Below are 19,910 nucleotides of genomic sequence, written 5' to 3'. Positions count from 1 at the left end.
GATGGTTTCATTTTGGATTGTTTCATCATAGGATTTTTGTGGAGTAAACTGTGGCTCCTTTTTGCACTGTACTAACAAGTGTTAGCTATAGTACCACTGCCATTTGATCTGAGAGATCCTCTTCCAGTGTCACTCTCTAAAACTGCTGCTACCTAGTAGTTGTTTGGCACATTTAATCTGGCTTCTCAGCAAAAGCCTGTCTGACCTGGGAGACCCTGCCAGTAGCACTGTCACTGTCATCATAGTCTCTTGCCTCACAGGAGCATCCAATCCCCACCATGGATAGGTAGTACCATAGAGGGTAGTGCCATGGTCATGAGTTGGTGCAAAATAGTGGCTCAGAAGGCAAGCATTATAATTGCATCACATATGCTGAGTCCACAAATTTGGTTTTTGCAGCAAAATTGGCACTTGCACACAGTAGATTCACATACAGATCCACTGATGTTCTCTCCCCAAGTAGTTTTGCTTGCTGGTGGGGTGGGAGATGAGAACATTTCTGTTATTACTAATATTAAGCCTTTGGAAATTCTTGCTATAAAAACTCAGTTACTTTTTCTCTACTTTTTAGGGATAAAAAATTCCACCTACAATTGTAAGAAAATGGGAGAGAAAGAATTCCCCTGAAAAGCATTTAACATCCTCCAAGATATATTCAGTATAGGATAAAATAACAGTGCTAGCAGCCATTGTGTTGTTTGCCAAAAGAACATAATGATGACTCTATTGCTCCAAAGAAACATGTTACAAGGAGCAGTGTCTGGTGGTTCCCATGTCAGTAGATCAGTGAACCCATGTTTGTTTTTATTCCAAACTTGAAAGGAACTATCACCATTGAACCACTTTGGTGTATAAAGTTCAATACCTTGGAGAGCTACTTTTAAATAAGGGACTGAAACTTAGGCCCTTATCACATGAGGCATGGGTGAAACGTCCAAACGTTGCAGAAATGTCAGAGGTCTGATCACCTGTTGTGTTTCTAAAGTGTAATTGAGGCTTCCCACTTTCCTTCTGTCGTGGAATTGTTTGCAGGAAAGCCTCAGATAAGCCATTTTTTAGTAACGGAAGATCCCGTTATTAACAAAATGGCTTCCCCGCAAACAATTCTGTGACAGAAGGTAAGTGGGAAGCCTCAATTACACTTTAGAAATGCACCAGATGATCACACCCCTGACACTTCTGCAACACTTCAGCAACGTTTGGACAGCAGTAAGTGCGTCCGTGTGATAAGGTCCTAAAAGAATAAAATACCAATAGAAACGGGGGCCCGTTACAGACCGCCCAAAAGGGGCGGTCTCGGGCTGCTGCCGGTTGCAGCGCGGAGGAGTCGCAGCAGCCAAACCGTGCGACTCCTCCGCGCTGCAAAGAAGGAGCGCGAAAATCGCGCTCCTTCCGGCAACCCGGAAGAGACGCCGCAAGTGCCAAAGCGCGCACTCGTGGCATCACTTCCGGGCTGCGACGTGTGGACGCAGAGCGTCTTTACATCAAAATGGCGGCGGCCGCGTGGAACAGCCGCCGCCATTTGTTACGGACTCTCCGTAACAGGGTAAGGGGCATCTGGAAGAGACGCCCCTTTTTCAAAATGGGACGTCCTAAGGACATCCCTTATGGCGGTCTGTAACCCGCCAATGTATTCCAAATAAGTGTATTTAGAATTGAAGCTTAAATTCATGATTAATAAATTCATGATACATGATTAGTTTACTATGAAAGCTAGTCAATACCTAAGTTTTTTCAAGGTTGACAAAGAATACTATAGCAAACATTCAAAAGGGAGAGGCTTTGATAACATAGGGGAATGCTGGACTTTGATTTTAGCCAGGTGCTTCTTATCTCTGGTTACCGTTGCTCTTCTTTTGTGAAAGATGTAGACTTATCTCCTAAATAAACAGCAATGTGTGGAAAGAGGCTTCTGCAGATTAAATGTTTCTTCTTTGAACACTGCAATTCCCCTCCAAATATTCAGAGTTCTGCACCTATGGAGTGGTGGGTGATCTCATTTCTATGAATACTTCTTTGAAGAAGGTGGGGGAGTCCCTTTTGAACATGTAATTTAGCATCAGAAATAACAATTCCAAGCCTACATTTGGCACAAAAGAGGTAAAACCCACTCTGCAACACATAATTTGAAGAACTGAGGCATTAGCTCTGTTGTTTTTGGATGATTGTCTTTAACTGTTGAATTATGAATTTGATGATCCAGTAACATCCAAATAACTATACCTTTATTGGGCCAGCACAACAATGTAGTTGTGCATTTTGGTTGGCCCAATAAAGCTATAATTGTTTGGATATTATTGGATTTGCTATATGGCTAACAGCTACCCCTAGATGTTTTTTTTTATGAATTTGATGGTTTTCTTGCTTGAAAATAAAGGCATTAATATCTCTGGAAAAGGACTTGTTTATTTCTGATGTTAGTTGAAGTAAATGTTTGCAATTCTAGATTTCCTGATATTTATCTTAATAAAACCAGTGTGCTGATTACTCGATACCTTACTTTCTTGAAAGTATGAAGGAAAAGAAAACAAATGAGCTTGGCAATACAAAACTGGAAATCCTGTCTTCCTTTGCCAGTGCAGTACCTGTCTGGCTGTTGGATGCTTTGTGTCCTTAGTGTTGATATTTGTGTAACCAGCTCTTGTTAACTATTTGCTGATGGTGCTTTTAGACTTAAGCACTTCAATAATTTTGCTCTGGTATGCAGAAATACTAGTCCTGCGATTTGTACCAGCTGATGAGCTAATTGTCCCTTTTGAAAGGGAAGCATATAGCTGACATCCATTTTGCATGCTTTCAGAGGTTATTGCATTCTTTCCCTTTATTCACTAGGACCAGCAATTTAATTGAGATGAGCCTCTGTGTGTCTGTACACACACATTGAACACATTAAATAATCAAATGTGGTCTTCCAGCTAACAGCGCAGTGCTTTTCTCCCTAGACCATGTGTAAAATTCATCCTACCCCCCAAAATAATCTTTCTCACTGACCTTTCCTAGCTTTGTCTTCCTCTGAGGCCATGTGTTCTGTCTCCCTCTAAGTAACACTGCATGAGAAGAACCTGGGCTGCATCTGCACTGCAGAAATAATGCACTTTGACACAGCTTTAATGGCCATAGCTCAGTGCTATGGAATCCTAGGATTTGTAGTTTGTTGGGGTCACCAAAGTTCTCTGACAAAGATGGCTAAAATCTCACAAAACTACAAATCCGAGGATTCCATAGCAATGAGCCATGGCAGTTAAAGTGGTATCAAACCGCATTATTTCTGCAGTGCAGATGCAGCCCTGGTCTCCTTAGTATGTGTTCTATGCTTCTCAACCTGTAGTCTGTTGACTACAAGTTTACTCTACCGCTGGGACAGAGGTTATTTCCCAGAATCCTCTAGTTAACATGGATAGTAGCCATATTGGATGGGAGCTCTAATCTGGTATGTTTCTCAAATTCTGGCCTGATCACTTTACAAGATTGTGGTGGCCCATTCTAGGCTGTAATACAACAAAATATGGAAAGATCAAAGGTGCTGTGAATGCTTCAGCAAAGCAGTCTATGTACTTTTTTTGAACCAACCATCAGTTCTTCTTCATTTTGATGGAGCAATGGGGCAGTGATTAGCATCAGTACTATGACATGTAGGTAACATGGAACATGAAAAATGCACGTCATCACTTCTCAGTGCAGTAGTGATTTTGTGAAGACTTTGCTTCCCATCCACAGCAGCTCAACATCTTGTCAATGTATGACCACAGACTCTTTTCTTTTTCCCTGGATGGGGAGGGAAGTATTGGTCCTCCTGTCATGAGGAGATAGGAGATAAAATACTTCCATCTGCTTGGAATATGGGCCACCACTTCCTCTTTATCATTTAGAACATGGGTCGGCAACCTACGGCTTGTGGGCCGGATACGGCCCGGCGAGGCCTTGGGACCGGCCCCAGCCTGGTCCTACCACCGATTGCCACCCCCGCCGCAGCTTCCACACCGCTCCGGGCACCATTTTGAGTTTGGCCCCCCAGTTGTCTGAGGGACAGCAACCCGCCCCCCGGATCAAAAAGGTTGCCTACCCCTGATTTAGAACAAGAGTGGGAATTCTGTGACCCTACTGATAATATTGGACTGCAACTGCCAGCAATCCTCATCCTTGGCTATGCCAATGAGGACAACTGGGAGTTGCAGTTGAACAGCATCTGGAGGGCTGCATGACTCCCATCCCTGATTTAGAATATGTGATAAACAGACCATGATATAAAAGCATTCACACAGTAATTGGTAACTTATAGAGGACAGTCAATAGCCATATTTAGTTCTTAGCTGATTTGTGTACCACTTTTCTCAAGAATGAGTGCTAATAGCCTAGTTAACTGTTCATATAACACTTCCATCCACTGTTTTGAAAACTGCTGGACTAAGGACAATGCTCATTTAAGGTAAATGTGCTAACAGACAGTGTGGATTGTATTGTATGATGTGTAGGCCATCTGTTTCCACAGCTTGTTAGAATAATTACATTAAAAGTGTATTGTCCTCTAGTTTAGCAATATCCTGAACTGTAAGCTTTGTCTGCTGAAATTACACATTTAGACATGGCAAAATACAATTATGCTGTTTTGAGAAAGCAATATGTTGAGTAAACGAATTTAATAGAAATATCCTGCACAAAATGTCCTGGATATCATCTGCTAATGTAGCATAATTTGTAACAGGAATAAAAAACACCTCCTTCCTCTAGAGTATTTTTAAAGCACTTTCTGGATTTCAAGGAAGGTGGGAATTCATAACTGTAATTCAAAATGCCCATAATTTATGTTTTCTTCTGAGGCTGCTGCCACACTGTACAAATAAAACAGTTTCATATCACTTTAACTTCCATGTCTCAATGCTATGGGATCCTGGGATTTGTAGTTTGGTGCGGCACCAGAGCTCTCTGACAGGGAAGGCTAAATATCTCGCAAAGCTACAAGTTTACTCTACCTCTGGGACAGAGGTTATTTCCCAGAATCTTCTAGTTAACATGAATAGTGGTCATATTGGCTGGGAGCTCTAATCTGGTATCTTTCTCAAATTCTGGCCTAATCTCACAAAGCTACAAATCCCAGAATTCCATAGCATTGAGCCAAGGAAGTTAAAGTGGTGTCAAAATGCCTTATTTCTGCAGTTTGACAGTGAACTAGTTCCCTAAATACTAAGTGAGGCCTGTTACAGACTGCCAAAATAAAGCTGCTTCGGGTCTCTTTGGAGGTATGCTGTTTAAATGATACATGCATCCTAAGAATCCGGAAGCTGCACCAAAGCTGCACTCCAGTGCTTAGGAATGGAGTGTGGCTTTGGCGCGACCTCCGGACTCTTAGGACCCATGCATCATTTAAATAGCATACCTCCAAAGAGACCCGAAGCAGCTTTATTTTGGCAGTCTGTAACAGGCCTGAATAAGTAATACATTTCAAGAACACATTGGCTCCAGTCTTTTACCCACTTACCTAAGAGTAAGCTTCCTTGAATTTAGTGGGAGTTATTTCGGAATAAACATGGATATGATATTATTTACTTATCTCGTTTCCATCCTTCCCTTCTCCCAACATTGGTATTCAAGGTTGGTCACTAGATTTTTTTTTAAAAGGTGCAGATAAAAACTCAGTAAATTCTACTATAAAGTACAGTAAACAGAATATAATATTAAAATACCTTTGAAGTAAAAGCCATTTAAACACACATGAGTTTTAAACAAGTACTGCACTTCCAGTCTCAGCATGGGATTGTGCTCTTGGTGGTTAATTCTGAATCACAGAGCAGTTCTGATTTTATCTTAGCATTTGTGCTGTGGAGATGTTTCTTTAAACACACACATCCACCAGATTGTGCTCAATAGATGTCCTGCAGTGCGTAAGCCATTTCTTAATCTCTGTCTTGGGTCTCAGTAGTAATTACTGCGTAAATTTGTAGGCATGGTGTTCTTCATGAACTGTAAATTGGTACAAATGCTGTTGGTACATGCAACAGCAAAAGATGGAAGGGAATATTTATGAGGCATATAGAGGATGTTCAAAGAGTCTCGCTCAGAGGCTTTGTTGGTCTGTTTTTCAGCATCAAAAATATTCCACTATTGTTTTGGAGTGGCACAGTGTGCCAGCTTAATTAGAAGGCGGCGTTCCAAAGGCAATCATTTCAATAGCATCCCTATTTTAAAGAAAGAGATTTTTCTGTATCTCTACATCACTGTGCATATGGCTACTGTTGGTAGATAGAGTGTTGCTCATATGGTCCAGTCAGATATCTGTTGAGTAGATGACAGGATGGAGAAATTGGGGTGGGGTTTTTTTTGTGTTTTTTTTTGGCCCTAGTTTCATTAAGCTTTATAACACAAAACCCCTTCCCTGAATTCAAATTAAATTATTTATTTGCTAAAATGTTATTTTCAATAAGGGTTTCACAGGAAGCATGCCAGGAAGCTCCATATAAGCCTCGAATGTTAGAGGGAGGCTAGAAGAAGATTATCTAGTCCAGGGGTAGGCAACCTTTTTGAGCCGGGGGCCGGGTTGCTGTCCCTCAGACAACTGGGGGGCCGAAGCCAAAAAATAAATAATTAAATATATTTTTAAAAAAATTAGATATATAAATAAACCAGGACAAATGTAGGACAAAATTTTCAAATGGAAGACACTTTTTTAAAAAAATGGAGGACACACGAAAAAATTTGCTGATTTTTAAAAAAATGTTAATATAAATGCATGTTTCTGAGGCTTCTATAGACAATTGCCCCCCAAAGGCCCTGGCAGCAATCGGCGACAAGACCAGGCTGGGGCCGGTCCCAAGGCCTCACCGGGCCGCATCCGGCCCGCGGGCCGCAGGTTGCCTACCCCTGATCTAGTCTCTTGTTTTTGAACAATCCAGGGTGAAATGGCAACACACTTTTTTTAAAATCTGAGAGAACAACTCTCTAGGAATCTCTAGGTCCTCCAGCAAAAACAACACCCAACAGAAGTTGACCATCAAACTGAACTGGAGTACATACAAATGCCTAGAGAAGTGTTTTCTCTAGGAATCTCTAGATTCTCCAGTATGCCTCTATTGTCAACCTCTGGCAGAGTCACGCTGGAGAATTTAGAGATTCCTAGACAGAATATATTAATTAAATCCATGAATAATCAAATCCGCAAAAGTCAAAGCTGTAAATGTGGAGGACCAACTGTAAACCTATTTCTTTGGATGTAGTACAGAGTGCTATAGGAAACCATGTTGGGTAGACTGATTTAGTGGTTTTGGTCCAAAATACACTGCAGAAATAATCCAGTTTGAGACCGGTTTAACTGCCCCAGCTCAGTGCTAGGGAATTCTGGGAACTGTACTTTTGTGAGACAGGTGTCAGAATGAACTACATTTCCCAGGATTTCCTAGCACTGAGACAGGGCAGTGAAAGCGGTCTCAATTTGGATTATTTGTGCAGTGCATTTAGGACCTTAGTGTAGAAAACTATGTAGCTCCCATTAGCAGGAGAAATGGAGTAATGTTATGACATAGGTTTCCCCAGTCAGAGCCTTCAGTTCTCATTGACTCACTGGGGCCCTTTCATACAATACCATTATAGGGCTATTATTCCACTTCAGCTGCCATTGTTGCATCCTATGGAATCTTGGGGTTTGTAGTTTAGTGAGGCATTCTGGTTAAGATTTCCAGACAGTTGGAGCCATGACAGTTAAAGTGGGATCTAACTGGTATAGCTGTGTAGCGTAAAGACTCATGTACTTCTCAGAAAGGCAAAACGGGAAGACCTGGATATCTCTCTGACAGGCAGACAAAACTGGTCTTAAAAACATATCCAGAGGTAGCCAGGTTGCCATATTACAAAGTATAGTAACATCCAAAATCCACAAAAAGTGATAACTTAATTCAGCGAACCGAAATGCATAAATACATGATGCAAGCTTTTGAAGTTCCACCGGCTTCTTCATCAGGCAAAGGTGTTAAGAATCTTACAGGAGAAAAAATATATATGAAATGACAATGTTAGTCACAGGCTTGCATTTTCTCAAGGTGGTATTGGTGTGTTATTCTTTGGAGGGATATCTATGCAAGCAGGCCCTTCTCTTTCTGTCCATGTGGCACTGAGAACAAAGTAGTCCAAGGTCCAGGAGCTAAATTTTGAATTTCATTAGCAGTGTAAAAAGGTACTACTTCAGAGATCCCAGACCTCTCACAAAGGATGGAGACGTTCCAGTGCTGCAGTAAGAGTACCCCTTCCCTTTGCTGAAGCACTTAAAGGCCCAGCAGTGCTCTTCAAGGAAAGATGGTAGAGCATTAGCTGAGATTCAGGTGGGAAAGGGTTAATGGTTTCCCGTGTCCTACATGATTAATTCCCTGAAGGACCCAAGGAACCAATGGCAGCAGCAACAGCAGAAACAAGGACAGAATGCAAGCACAGACAATGAATGAAGATATTTGTGGTTGCCTCTAGCAAGTTTCTCTCTGTAATGGGAATGCAGAGAGAGCCTACCCATAGATGGGCTAGATCTTAGTTTATATGGTTGACCCTCCATATACATGAATTCTTTAATAATGAGCTCAACCATACGCAGCTTGCAAACTGTTGTTGTGTGCCTTCAAGTCATTTCTGATTTACGGTGACCCTAAGGCAATATATATATATATAAAATCCAAGGTCTGATTATATTAATTTATTGTTAAAGTGTGTTGTGTGGCTATTGAAGTTGTAGTAAAACAAGCAAATCTGGCAACTCCAAATTGTTCCAGTGTTATAGAATAATTTCAGTTTTTTTAAAAAAAGTCTACAAAGCTCTGAAATAGATGGGCCAAATGATGCGGTTTTCCACCACGTTTGAGGCATAGCATTTAGATGATGCTTGCCCCGAATGAGGCAGGAAACTGTGCCCATGTTGCCTCTTCAGAAAAGAACCAGCCAAAAAAGGAGGGGGGAAATCTGCTCCTTTTTGGCAGCTCGGATCAGAACCATGGCAGCAGCCCAGATTAGGGCTGGGAGCATGCAGTCACTGCAGCCCCAGCATGAAAAGCACTGGCAGGGCACTGCTGCAAGTTTTTCAGCCCGTCTGTTTCGGCCCAAATATTGCATATTGATCCACTTCAGACCTTACCAAATTCCCCTCCTAAATATTTTTTTAATATTACAGTATTTTAATTCCTTAAAACCATTCCTTAATGGTTTAGGACTCGTAGTCTAAGAGAGTTTGCGCTGGTCTGGGATCCACTGAAATGCTGAAAGTTGGATTAATCATGGCCACAGATTCTAATTAAAATGGTTCTGCTAGTGGCTTACAGCAGAGTGAGAATTGTATGGTCTTACAGGTATTTTTGGATGACAGCTCCCAGCATTCTTCATCATTGGCTGTTCAGGCTTAGGGCTGATGGGAATTGCATCTTAACATTGTCTGAAGTGCTACCTTTTTATAGTGAACTGCTGTTGTTATTGTATGCCTACAAGTTGTTTCTTACTTGTGGTGAGCCTAAGGCAAACCTATCATGATAGTGAACTGGAGTCACACATATTCCAAGGGAAGACAGCAGCTCTAATCACTAGGAGTGGGAGATACAGGTTATGGCCTTTATGCTTGTCTGGTAAACTTCCTAGTGGCATTGAAATGACCACTATTAAGGACTTCACAGAATCCTGATTGAATTCAGCACTGACTCTTAAGAAAGATATGTGGAAAATTAGGGTTTGAGACAAGAAGGCTTTATTTATGGCATATGACATTATTAGTCAGAATTGCAACATTTGGGAACATATGTAAAATCTTTATTACCTGGCTTTAGGGATGCCATAACCCGGCGGCCCCTGTGACAATCACGCTTTTGGGGGGCCCCTCACGGTCATGGCCCGGTTTGGGGGCCCCCCACGCCTTGTTCCCGGTTTGGGGTCCGCTGCTCCGCGCACGGCTGTGCGCCACTCTCCCCACCTGGCGCACTGGCGTAGCCTAGAGAGCAGCTCTTTAAAACATCTGCCACTCAGAGCTATTATATACCGAGTGAGCCCACTTAGTATATATACCCTCAGGAAGCCTTACTTTCCAGGTTACAGTGAGCAAAGAAAAAAAGGCCATAAATCATTCATGTTGTCTGGGAGTTTAATTGCCTCATCTTTTAAATGTATACTGCGTCAGTATTCTTGTAATTCTTTATCACAGTATCGTTTTTGAGGCCCTAAACACCTTTAATTGTAATATGCAAATTTCTCCCGAAGCTGACCAATGGGAAAGAAGCAATCAGCCCTCCGCTTGGGTTGGTTTTCAAGGGCTTGGTGAAGGAAGAGCTTTTGTCTTGCTTGTAAATAGGAAGGGCTTTGGGGTAGCAAAGGCTGCAGAAATAGTTTGACTCCCCCCTTAAACATCCATGGCTCAGTGCTATAGGATTCTGGGAAGTGTAGTTTCTTGTGGCACCAGAGCTCTTTTGACAAAAGGAGCCTGAATAATCCACAGAGGAGGCGTTGCCTGGGGGCTGCGGTGGAAGAGAGGAGGCTGCTCCGGATGGTCCTGGCACTTCCCTTGGCTCCCTCCCTCCCTCCGCCTCCTCCTCCTCCTCCTCTCGGAGCAGCCCCACAGCCAAGCTCATTCACACTCCCAGGCTTTTCTCTCCCCCCCCCTGCACTTTGAGACCCCTTTAACTGCCAAAGCTCAATGCTCTGGAATTCTGGTGTCTGAGGCATTTGGCATTCTCTGTCAGAGAGCTCTGGTGCCACAATAGACTACAATTCCCAGGATTCCCCAGCACTGAGCAGTCTCAAACTGGACCATTTCCTCAGTGTGGATGCACCTGGGGAGGAATTCTGGGCACTGCAGTTCAACTACGTTTGGAGAGTTATGGAACTCCCTGACAGAGATAGCTCTGGGGCCACAGTGTACTACAATTCCCAGCATTCCCCAGCACTAACCCAGGACAGTTAAGTCACTCTCAAACTGGATTATTTCCTCAGTGTGGATGCAGCTTTGGTGAGGAACTCTGGGCATTTCAGCCCAGCATTGTTTTATTTCTGCAGTGTATTTTGGACCAGAGACAAGGTGACCAGGCATCCTCCTCCTTTTCCAGGACATGTTCTCCATTTGGATCATGGCTAAGAAGCATGGATTTATAATTACATGGGTGTTTTTAGCTTTTATTTTTGGCCATGTCCTACATTTTTTTGCTTGGGTGCCCTACATTTTGGGGTGAGGGCATTGGTCACCTTGGTCAAATAGCTTTCCAGGGGTTTAACTGCCATTCTGCTGTGGTGCTGGAACAGACCACCATTCCCAGAATTCCATAGCATTCAGCTGAGGCAGTTAAAGTGGTCTCAAACCAGATGATTTCTCCAGTGTAGATGCAGCCCAAGCCTTTTGCCTCTCTTATGTCTGAGATTTCAAAGCCCAGCCCTGGCACCACAACAAACTACAAATCCCAGGATTCCATAGGATGGAGTGATGAGAGTGAAAGCAGTGTGCAGCAGCCTAAGTTTGCTTAATGCAGTTCTTAACATGGTGCACCTCTTGCCTACAGAGTCTCCCAGGCCCCAGCGGGGCCCTAGAGTCCTCGAGGGGCTTGGGAGAGGCTGTCTCCCAGGCCCAGCGAGGCCTTAGAGAAGGTTTAAAAATGTAGGACCTTTTTTTTAGTTAATTTCCTGGCCAGGAAATTTAAAAAAAAAATGTCCTACATTTTAAGCTTTGTCCTACATTTTTTCCCAGTTTTGAGGTCCCCCGGGATGGCAACCCTACCTGGCTTGCTATCATAGGTTTGTAATTAGCAGTTAAAAGGTAGGGCCGCTTTCATGTTAACACGGAAAGGCATTGCTCCTTAAGAATAACTGGACTACTTGTTATGAGAGTAATCCAGTTATTATAACTGGATTTATATACAGTACTTGCTTTAAGAATTGCTTATATCCTAAGGTTAGTTTTTCTCTCACACAGATAAAGAAGAGGCAGCAAGACATTGTCCGATTTCTGGAAGCCAACAAGATTGACTTTCAAGAGGTGGATATCACCATGTCAGAGGAGCAAAGGCGATGGATGTATAAAAATATCCCTAAGGACAAACAACCTGCCCAAGGCAATCCATTGCCTCCCCAGATTTTCAGCGATGATGAGTACCGTGGAGTAAGTAGCATCTGAAATGTCTCTCTTACTGGGGATGATGGCCTCACTCAGTTCTCACCTATGTGCACTAAAAAAGCATTAGTTATTAAATAATAGCACAATAACAAAAACAAAACCAATGCTCATTGTGTTCTTTTTAAAATTGTTCTGAATTTACCTTGATAAATGAGCATGCCAACATAGCACACAGTATTTTGTATGGGCAAAGAGTTTGAATGTCATGTTCGGTCTGTCTTTTGCTGTTTTCTGATAGAGGTCATTCTGCACTGGGGTCCTAATTTTTGGATAACCTATGTCCTGGGGTACTTGCATGTTTTGTAAACTTTCAAGGATCAAGTGGTTGACTAATTTCTTTTTTAAAAAGTAAAATATATTCATACAGTCCAATCACTATTGCCATCCCCCCTCCCCCCAGGACAAAGTCCAGAAGGAATTTTACAAGAAATTGTTGTAAGACCAACCATATTTCACAAAATAATAAGGAAGCTTTCAAGTTCTCTGGAGCCTTTCAGCAAGATGGATATTAAAGGGTAGTGAGTACCTGACTTGATGCTGAAGTCATAAATGTCTGCATTGTTTACAGTAAGGATTGTGAACCTTTGATACTCCAGATGGTTTGACATACCGTATTTTCCGGCCTATAAGACGACTGGGCGTATAAGACGACCCCCAACTTTTCCATTTAAAATATAGAGTTTGGGATATACTCACCATATAAGACTACGCCTCTTCCAACACACACCAAATAAAAATTAAAAAACATCAGAATTGATTTCAATATGGTAATTTTAATTCAAATGACATGCAGGTACTTAGCAGGGAACCTTGTTGTATACAAAGCCTGCTTGGATTGGTCAGCTCTCCCTGCCTGCCCAGCCCTCCCTGTCTCCAAGACTATCAGAGCGGTAGCTGCTTTCATACGATCATCGCATACGGTGGGGATGTGGCCACGGCCATTTTTGAGCTCCCCCACCATATGTGGCGACCGCAGATTCTTCAGTTCGGTTCAGAAGTTTCAGCTCCTGCCCTATGACACCCAGCGTATAAGACGATCCCCAACCGTTGAGAAGATTTTCCTGGGTTAAAAAGTAGTCTTATATGCCAGAAAATACAGTACAACTTCCACATCTTGATCTACCATAGTCAGTGGTAAAGGACTGTGGAAACTGTAGTAGTCCTAAACATCTGAAGAAATACGTTCTCCAGCCCTGGCTTCTGTACAGTCTTAACATGGAAGAGACAACACCCGTAACTGGATTAGATATGCCTCGATGCTGCAGTAGTTTCAAGTTACACTTAGGTATGCAGAGATGAAGAAATACATAACGAAGGGTTCCTTTTTCAGCTTCAGCCTTAAGTGAATCACAAACTCCTTGTTATTTAGAAAACAGCAGTTGAGATAAACATAACCATTTTAGAGGAAGTAGGCTCAACTCTATGAAAGCTCATGCTTCTTTCTTTCTACAATATCCCTTTGCATACTAATTTTCCAGACGAACATGGCTATGTCTTTGAATTGTCCCTAGAACCTGTTTACCTCATTGTGCTTCTAGCATTTCAAAGTCCCAGTGCTTCCTCATTAGTGCCATTAGTAGGTGAGCTGTACTGCTTGTATTTGAATAAAGGAATCATCTGACTTTTTGAAATGTGATGGGGAGTCTAGAGATCCAAAAGTCAGATAACTGCAGCAAAGCCCAATTAGTTCCTTCTGAGTGGGGTGCCATTTGTTCTTTCTCTGTGGAGGATGACAAAGGCTTTTGATTTATTGAAAAAGATTTAAAGGCTCATTGGTTGATAGATATTGATCAATGAAAACTTTGTCCTGTATAGAGTATGGCCCAGGTTATCAGGAAAAATTATCATAGGGGTATAGAATGTAATTATAGAGATCAAAATAAGCACAGAGGGGGATTTAATATTATGCGTTAGCAAAGGCAAACTGCACTATACCTCAGCCTAGCATTTCAATAGGTAATATGAATTTACATTCTTTCCTGTGAGAATATCAGAACATACATGCCCTGCTTTCAACCTAACTAAAGGATGCATGGAGTAGTGACTTTACTGTAGCTGTTAGGCTTTTCTGTTGCAAAACGTCTAGAAGGAAGAGAAGCTTTGTTTAAACCTGTGCTATATAAATCTGTTACTTGAAGCTACCCACATTGGTTTCATTTTAGGGAGAAGCTCTCCTGGACAAGGTTTATAATCCTATGGGATTTGCCCTTGAATCCCTGTGAAGGGATTTCTTTCCCGTAGACTCCCATTCCATATTGGGAAGGATGTATAATTCTTTTTCCCCATTGGCTCACAGGATGTGTGAGCTGTTCCCATTGTGAAACACCTTCTGCATCTATTAATCACAATTTCTTGTTTTACACTATTCACCTGTGCTCTCGTCTTAATATATATACAAATCTCTTGGGGAGGCCTGGAGAGAGACTCCATTTCTAGATCAGAACATGCACCCAGCTCAATTTATGCTAACAATACAGTTGGTCCTCCACATTTGCAGCTTTGACCTTTGTGGATTTTGTTATTTGTGTTTTGATTAATATGTTCTCTTTAGGAATCTGTAGGTCCTCTAGCGCAACTCTGCCAGAAGTTCACCATAGAGTTGTTCTGGAGAAGCTAGAAGTTTCTAGAGAAAGCACTTCTCTGGGCATTTGTAGGTCCTCCAGTATGATTTTGTGATCAGTTTCTGGCAGGTATTGACCACAGAGTTGCACTAGAGGACCTGGTGATTCCCAGAGAGGTATTCTCTTAGCTAAAAAGAATAGTTTTTTTAAAAATTTGCATTTTTTCCACATTCACGGGAATCCTTCACTCCTAATTCCAGTGAATGTGGAGGAACCACTGTACTTATGTTATCTGTTATTCTGGAGGACAGAAGCTACTCTCACTGCTGTGGCACTTGCTATTCCTGCAATAGATTACTGGTACTCCCCACAGTTGCATGCTGGTTTTGTGGATTTCTGGTTGTGCTTGAATGTTGACAAAAGTACCATGAACAGAATGAACATCTGATGCTAGCAGCTGCCTAAGTGTATGACAATCCTGTTAAAATATGTACATTCCTGGTAACTAATTTAATCCTTTTACAGTTCCTTGCCCATACTGTTTTTGCAATTAACCATAATGAGTAGATGAGTGTTGAAAGTGGATAGCTGAAAATGGGACCTTTACTCAAGAGGTGAACAAAATCTGATTTACAAAGTATTCTTGGTTTTGCTGTAATTCACTGGAGAGTTGCCAAAGTCTCACCTTTCCAGTTTAAGTGCTATTTTATGGGCAGTGGAATACATGCTTGACAAGCTGCCTGATAGCTATCTTTGCAATTAGGAGATATTTTTTTCCCTATAGACTCCCATTCCATATGTTTTCAAATGTTGCAGAGAAGGGTGAAGCAAATTTCTTTGCAGGATTTCTCACAGCTGAAAAGGAAGTTTGAAGGTGGATCTTTGGCTGATTGTATGAGTAACAGTGCAACACCTGCCTACATTTTGAAAAAAACTTTAGGTTTTTTTCCTGTCTCTCCCTCTGTGGGTATGCATGTATATGGGTGTGTGTGAGAGAAAATATCTACAGAGTTTTAAAAATATTTACATGCTTTGGATACAGACTGCAAAGATTATAGCTTTGCCTTTAAAGGATGTCAACATTCTGAGTGTTAATGAGAATATTCTGAAAAATGGGATAGGCATATTTAATCCATTCAGAATGGCTTAAACCGCCCTGTCTGTTCTTCTGGAAGTCTGTCTTCTTAATTTAGTTAATACTAGAAGATGCAAATGTTAAGGAAAATGCAACATGGGATATACAGTGAATGAAATAAAACATGTATGTGAGAGTCAGGATGACTCAGCAGAAGCAATTAGAAGCCACACAGGTGTAAAAGGTAATGGAATTAACAAGTCCTAAATGCCAAGGACAGAAATGCAAAGTGGATAATTGAACACACCTGAGAATTGTTAAGTGGTCAAGGCTGAGATGATGAAATCATTAATTGTGGGTTGAACCAAGAGAACCAATCAGAGTGGATGTACACGCCCACTGGGTGGAAACAGACAACAGTGGGTGGTATTTTGCAATGACTATAATAATGGCTATGAATCCCAATGTATTTTGTGGGTAGTAGTAGTGAGGAGTATTGTTGTATTGGAGTTCTGTTGGATAGTTTTGGAGCTGTATATAGTAGAATAAAGTAGATCTTTTATATAAGACTACTGAGTTGTCTGGTGTCTTGGGTGAAGATACAAGAGCCAGCTGGATCCTGAAGAAGTGTGAAGACTTCTGTGGAAGCAAGAGTGAGAAGGCTTGGAGAGTTTGTCAGGGTCTTCAGCCTATTCTCTGTAACTCTGCTACTTTAGAGCAAAGCTTTAACCACTGGCCAAAACTGGTCAGCGCCGGTGCGTAACAAGGTGGTGAGTTCGAGCCAGAGGTGAAGAGCAACAACTCCCATCATCCCTGACAAGGGTTATGGGCCCAGATACTGCAGCACCCAGCATCCACAGAAGCTGAAAGTTCCAGAGAGTGGAAGACAGTTTTGTGGAAGACAGATCAGAGCAAGCTGTTTGCGCTGCACTGATAAGCTCCGTGAGTAACTCCTCCTGTGTTTTGATTAAGCCCAAAAGGGGTCAGCTGTGCATACTCAGAAGGACTGTGTCAATTGAGTCACTGCACAAATTAAGATGGAGATTTTGAAGTTTAGTAAATTGAACAGAAGCAACTACTCCACCTGGAAGATTTATGCTCAGTCACTACTAGTAAAAGAAAGTTTGTGGGCAACTGTTGAAGCCGGGCTGCCAGCCGCAGCAAATGCAGCCACGAAAGAAAAAGATAACAAAGCCAAAGCTTGTTTTTTTCTAATGCTGGAAGAAGACTTGATTAATGACGTAAGGGATAAACAGACCGCGAAAGATGTGTGGGAAACACTTCAAAGACTACACACTCCTTCGACTGCCTTTGCAAAAATGCTATCGTCTAAGAGAATTTATAGGCAGAAGATGGCAAAAGGGCAGTGTGTGATAGAACATTTAAAAACAATGCAAAACTTGTTTGTGCAGGCTGAGCTAAGAGGAGTTGAAATAAGTAGAGAACAGCAGTGTTATATTTTGATTGAATCATTAGATCCTACTTGGAGCAACATTACCAATGCTTTGCAGAACCTACCGGCAGAAGAACTAACGAGAGACTTAGTTGTGGCCAAAATTCTGGAAGAGAACCAGAGGAGACTGTCTGAGAGGAATGACGCAGCAACTTCTAAGAGCGTGCCAAGTGAGCAAGCCAAGCCTGATGTGCGTGGGCTGGAGCAGGCAGCTTCTTCGAGGGAGCAAAGTAAATGTTTCTACTGCAAGAAGATAGGACATCTGCAGAGGCACTGCAAGCACTTGGCTGCTGACAGAAGCAAGCAAGAGAGCAGATGGCAACCACGGCACGACCAGAGGCAGAAGCAGTCCAAGCCGCCATTTTTGACGGACAATAGAAATAATAATAAGGGGTTTGCGACCATGATAAAAGAAAAACAAAATGCAAACTCTAAGTGGCTTGTAGATTCAGGAGCCTCGTCCTCCATGTGTAATAACATTAACTTAATTAGTGATAGAAAGCCAGCCAATGTAAATGCTGTGGTTTTGGCTGATGGGAATGAGCTCAGTACTGTAAATCAAATGGGAACAGTTTACATTCCAGGGCTAAAAGAAAACTTTAATGATGTTTTGCATGTGAAAGAATTAGAAAACAATTTGTTATCAGTGAGCAGATTAACAGACAGAGACTACATAGTCACATTTGAAAAGAATCTGTGTAAAATAACATTGAATGGGGAATTGCGTGGTATAGGTTTGAAAAAGGATAAGCTTTATTTCTTAGAAGAAAATGTTGATAATTACAAAGTTGAGAATGCTAATAGTATTGATAATGTTCCATTGCACAAAGACTGCATACATGAGCTCCACAGAAAATTTGGCCATGCTAGTTTCAAGTGTTTAAAGAATTTAATAAGCATGTGTCCAGATCTAAAAGTAGCAGAATGTAAAAATCATTTAGACTGTACTGTTTGTAACCAAGTGAAGGTCAGAGCTTTTCCAGTTGCTAAGAAATCCAAAAGAATTGCTCAAAGACCATTTCAGTTTGTACATGCTGATGTAGCCCAAGCAAATTGTTTGTCTTTAGGAGGAAGCAAATATTTCCTAGTAATTGTGGACAGATTTTCAAGGTATGCTTTTGTAAGAATATTGAAAAATAAGTCTGATGCTGGGCAAAGTTTAAAAGCATGGGTAAGAATGGTAGAAAGACAATTTGATAGCAGAGTTGGGACAATTGTTACAGATAGAGGTGGCGAATTTTTAAACAACCAGCTGTATAATTGGTTCAGAAGGTGGGGATAAGACATGAAACCACCAACCCTGCTTGTCCAAGTGAGGATGGTTTAGCAGAAAGAAAAATCCAAGACATTAAAAGGATATCTGCTTGCTTGATGGCATATGCCGGAGTAGGAGACAGCTTCTGGGGTGAAGCTACTCTGACTGCCATACATATAAGTAACAGGTTGTTTCATTCAGAGATTGAAGACATTCCCTACAGGGTATTGTATGGGAGAGTGCCAAATTTTAAATACTTAAGAGTTTTTGGACAATATGCACATGTATACATACCTGCTTGTTTTAGAAGGAAAGGAGAACCCAAGAGTAAAAGGCTTATGTTCTTAGGGTACTCAGGGAACAGCTACAAATTTCATTTGGGAGGAAGAGAAGTGCAGTACTCCAGGTCTGCAAATTTTGAAAGACATGCTGGCTGGGACAAGCTGCATGCCAACAAGGAAGTGTTCTTGAGGTTAGGTAGCTCAAGTGAGCAGGAAGCCCAGACTGAACCAACTTCAGGAAACGGAGGGGTTTCAGTCAAGCCAGAAGCCTCTACTAGCAGTAGTGGTAGTACCTCTGATGGGGAGACACAAACAAGACCAGTAACCACTAGAATGACAGAAGACAAAAGATTTAGCCGAAAAACAACCACTTCTAGTGCAGACAGTGATGAGGAGAGAGGCAGAACGACAGAATTCATACCCAGGCGTAGTCACAGAGTTAGAAAGTCACCAGATAGATTTGTTGTGACACAGGCAAGAGCTTGTACAGTTGTAGAAGAACCTGAGAGTTTTGAAGAATTAGAAACTTTTTCTAGGGAAGAACAGGAAAGATGGTGTGAAGCAATGGATAGTGAATTTAGTTGCTTGGTGAACAAAAATGTGTTTGAAATTGTTGATAGACCCATAGATAAGAAAGTGATTGGTTGTAAATGGGTGTATAAAAGAAAGGAAATGCCTGATGGAAGCATTAAGTACAAAGCTAGGTTAGTAGCTAAGGGTTTTGCACAGCAACAGTATGAGAATTTTGACAAGACTTACTCTCCAACAGCAAAGCCAGAAAGTTTGAGAATGGTGTTAGCAGTAGCAGCAAGAAGGAATCTAGTTGTCGAACACTTTGATTTTGAAACAGCTTATTTAAATGCAACTTTGGATGAAGAAATTTTTATGGAACAGCCACAAGGTTTTGAGGAGAATGGAAGTCAGAAAGTTTATAGATTGAAGAAGGCATTATATGGTTTAAAACAGAGTGCCAGAGCTTGGAATTTGTGCATTAATGATGAGCTAGTTAAGCTAGGATACAAGAGAAGCGTTGCAGATGCTTGTGTTTATACAAAAGGAGACATAGTGTTAGTGATTTATGTGGATGATTTGTGCGTGGCAGCAAAGTCAAAACAGGAAATAGAGTCAGTTAAGAGAGAATTGTCAGAGAAATTTGTTTTAAAAGATTTAGGTTTG

The 19,910-nt window shown here is 41.6% G+C and overlaps 1 protein-coding gene across 2 annotated transcripts in view; it reads left to right on the top strand.

Moving 5' to 3' along the window:
- SH3BGRL2 (SH3 domain binding glutamate rich protein like 2) overlaps positions 1–19,910 on the top strand; it is a 48,038-nt gene that overhangs the window by 10,026 nt on the left and 18,102 nt on the right. For both annotated transcript variants that reach the window (XM_089530871.1, XM_089530872.1), the window contains exon 2: positions 11,909–12,094. In XM_089530871.1, coding sequence (XP_089386997.1) covers positions 11,909–12,094 — 186 coding nt within the window. The remainder of the gene's footprint in view (positions 1–11,908; positions 12,095–19,910) is intronic.

This window comes from Sceloporus occidentalis, unplaced genomic scaffold, assembly GCF_023333645.1.
Source record: "Sceloporus occidentalis isolate IW3139 unplaced genomic scaffold, rSceOcc1.0.p SCAF_6, whole genome shotgun sequence".
In the NCBI taxonomy this organism is placed as follows: Eukaryota; Metazoa; Chordata; class Lepidosauria; order Squamata; family Phrynosomatidae; genus Sceloporus; species Sceloporus occidentalis.
The sequence above is the reverse complement of the archived record's forward strand: the minus strand, read 5'-3'. Positions and strand labels throughout refer to the sequence as shown.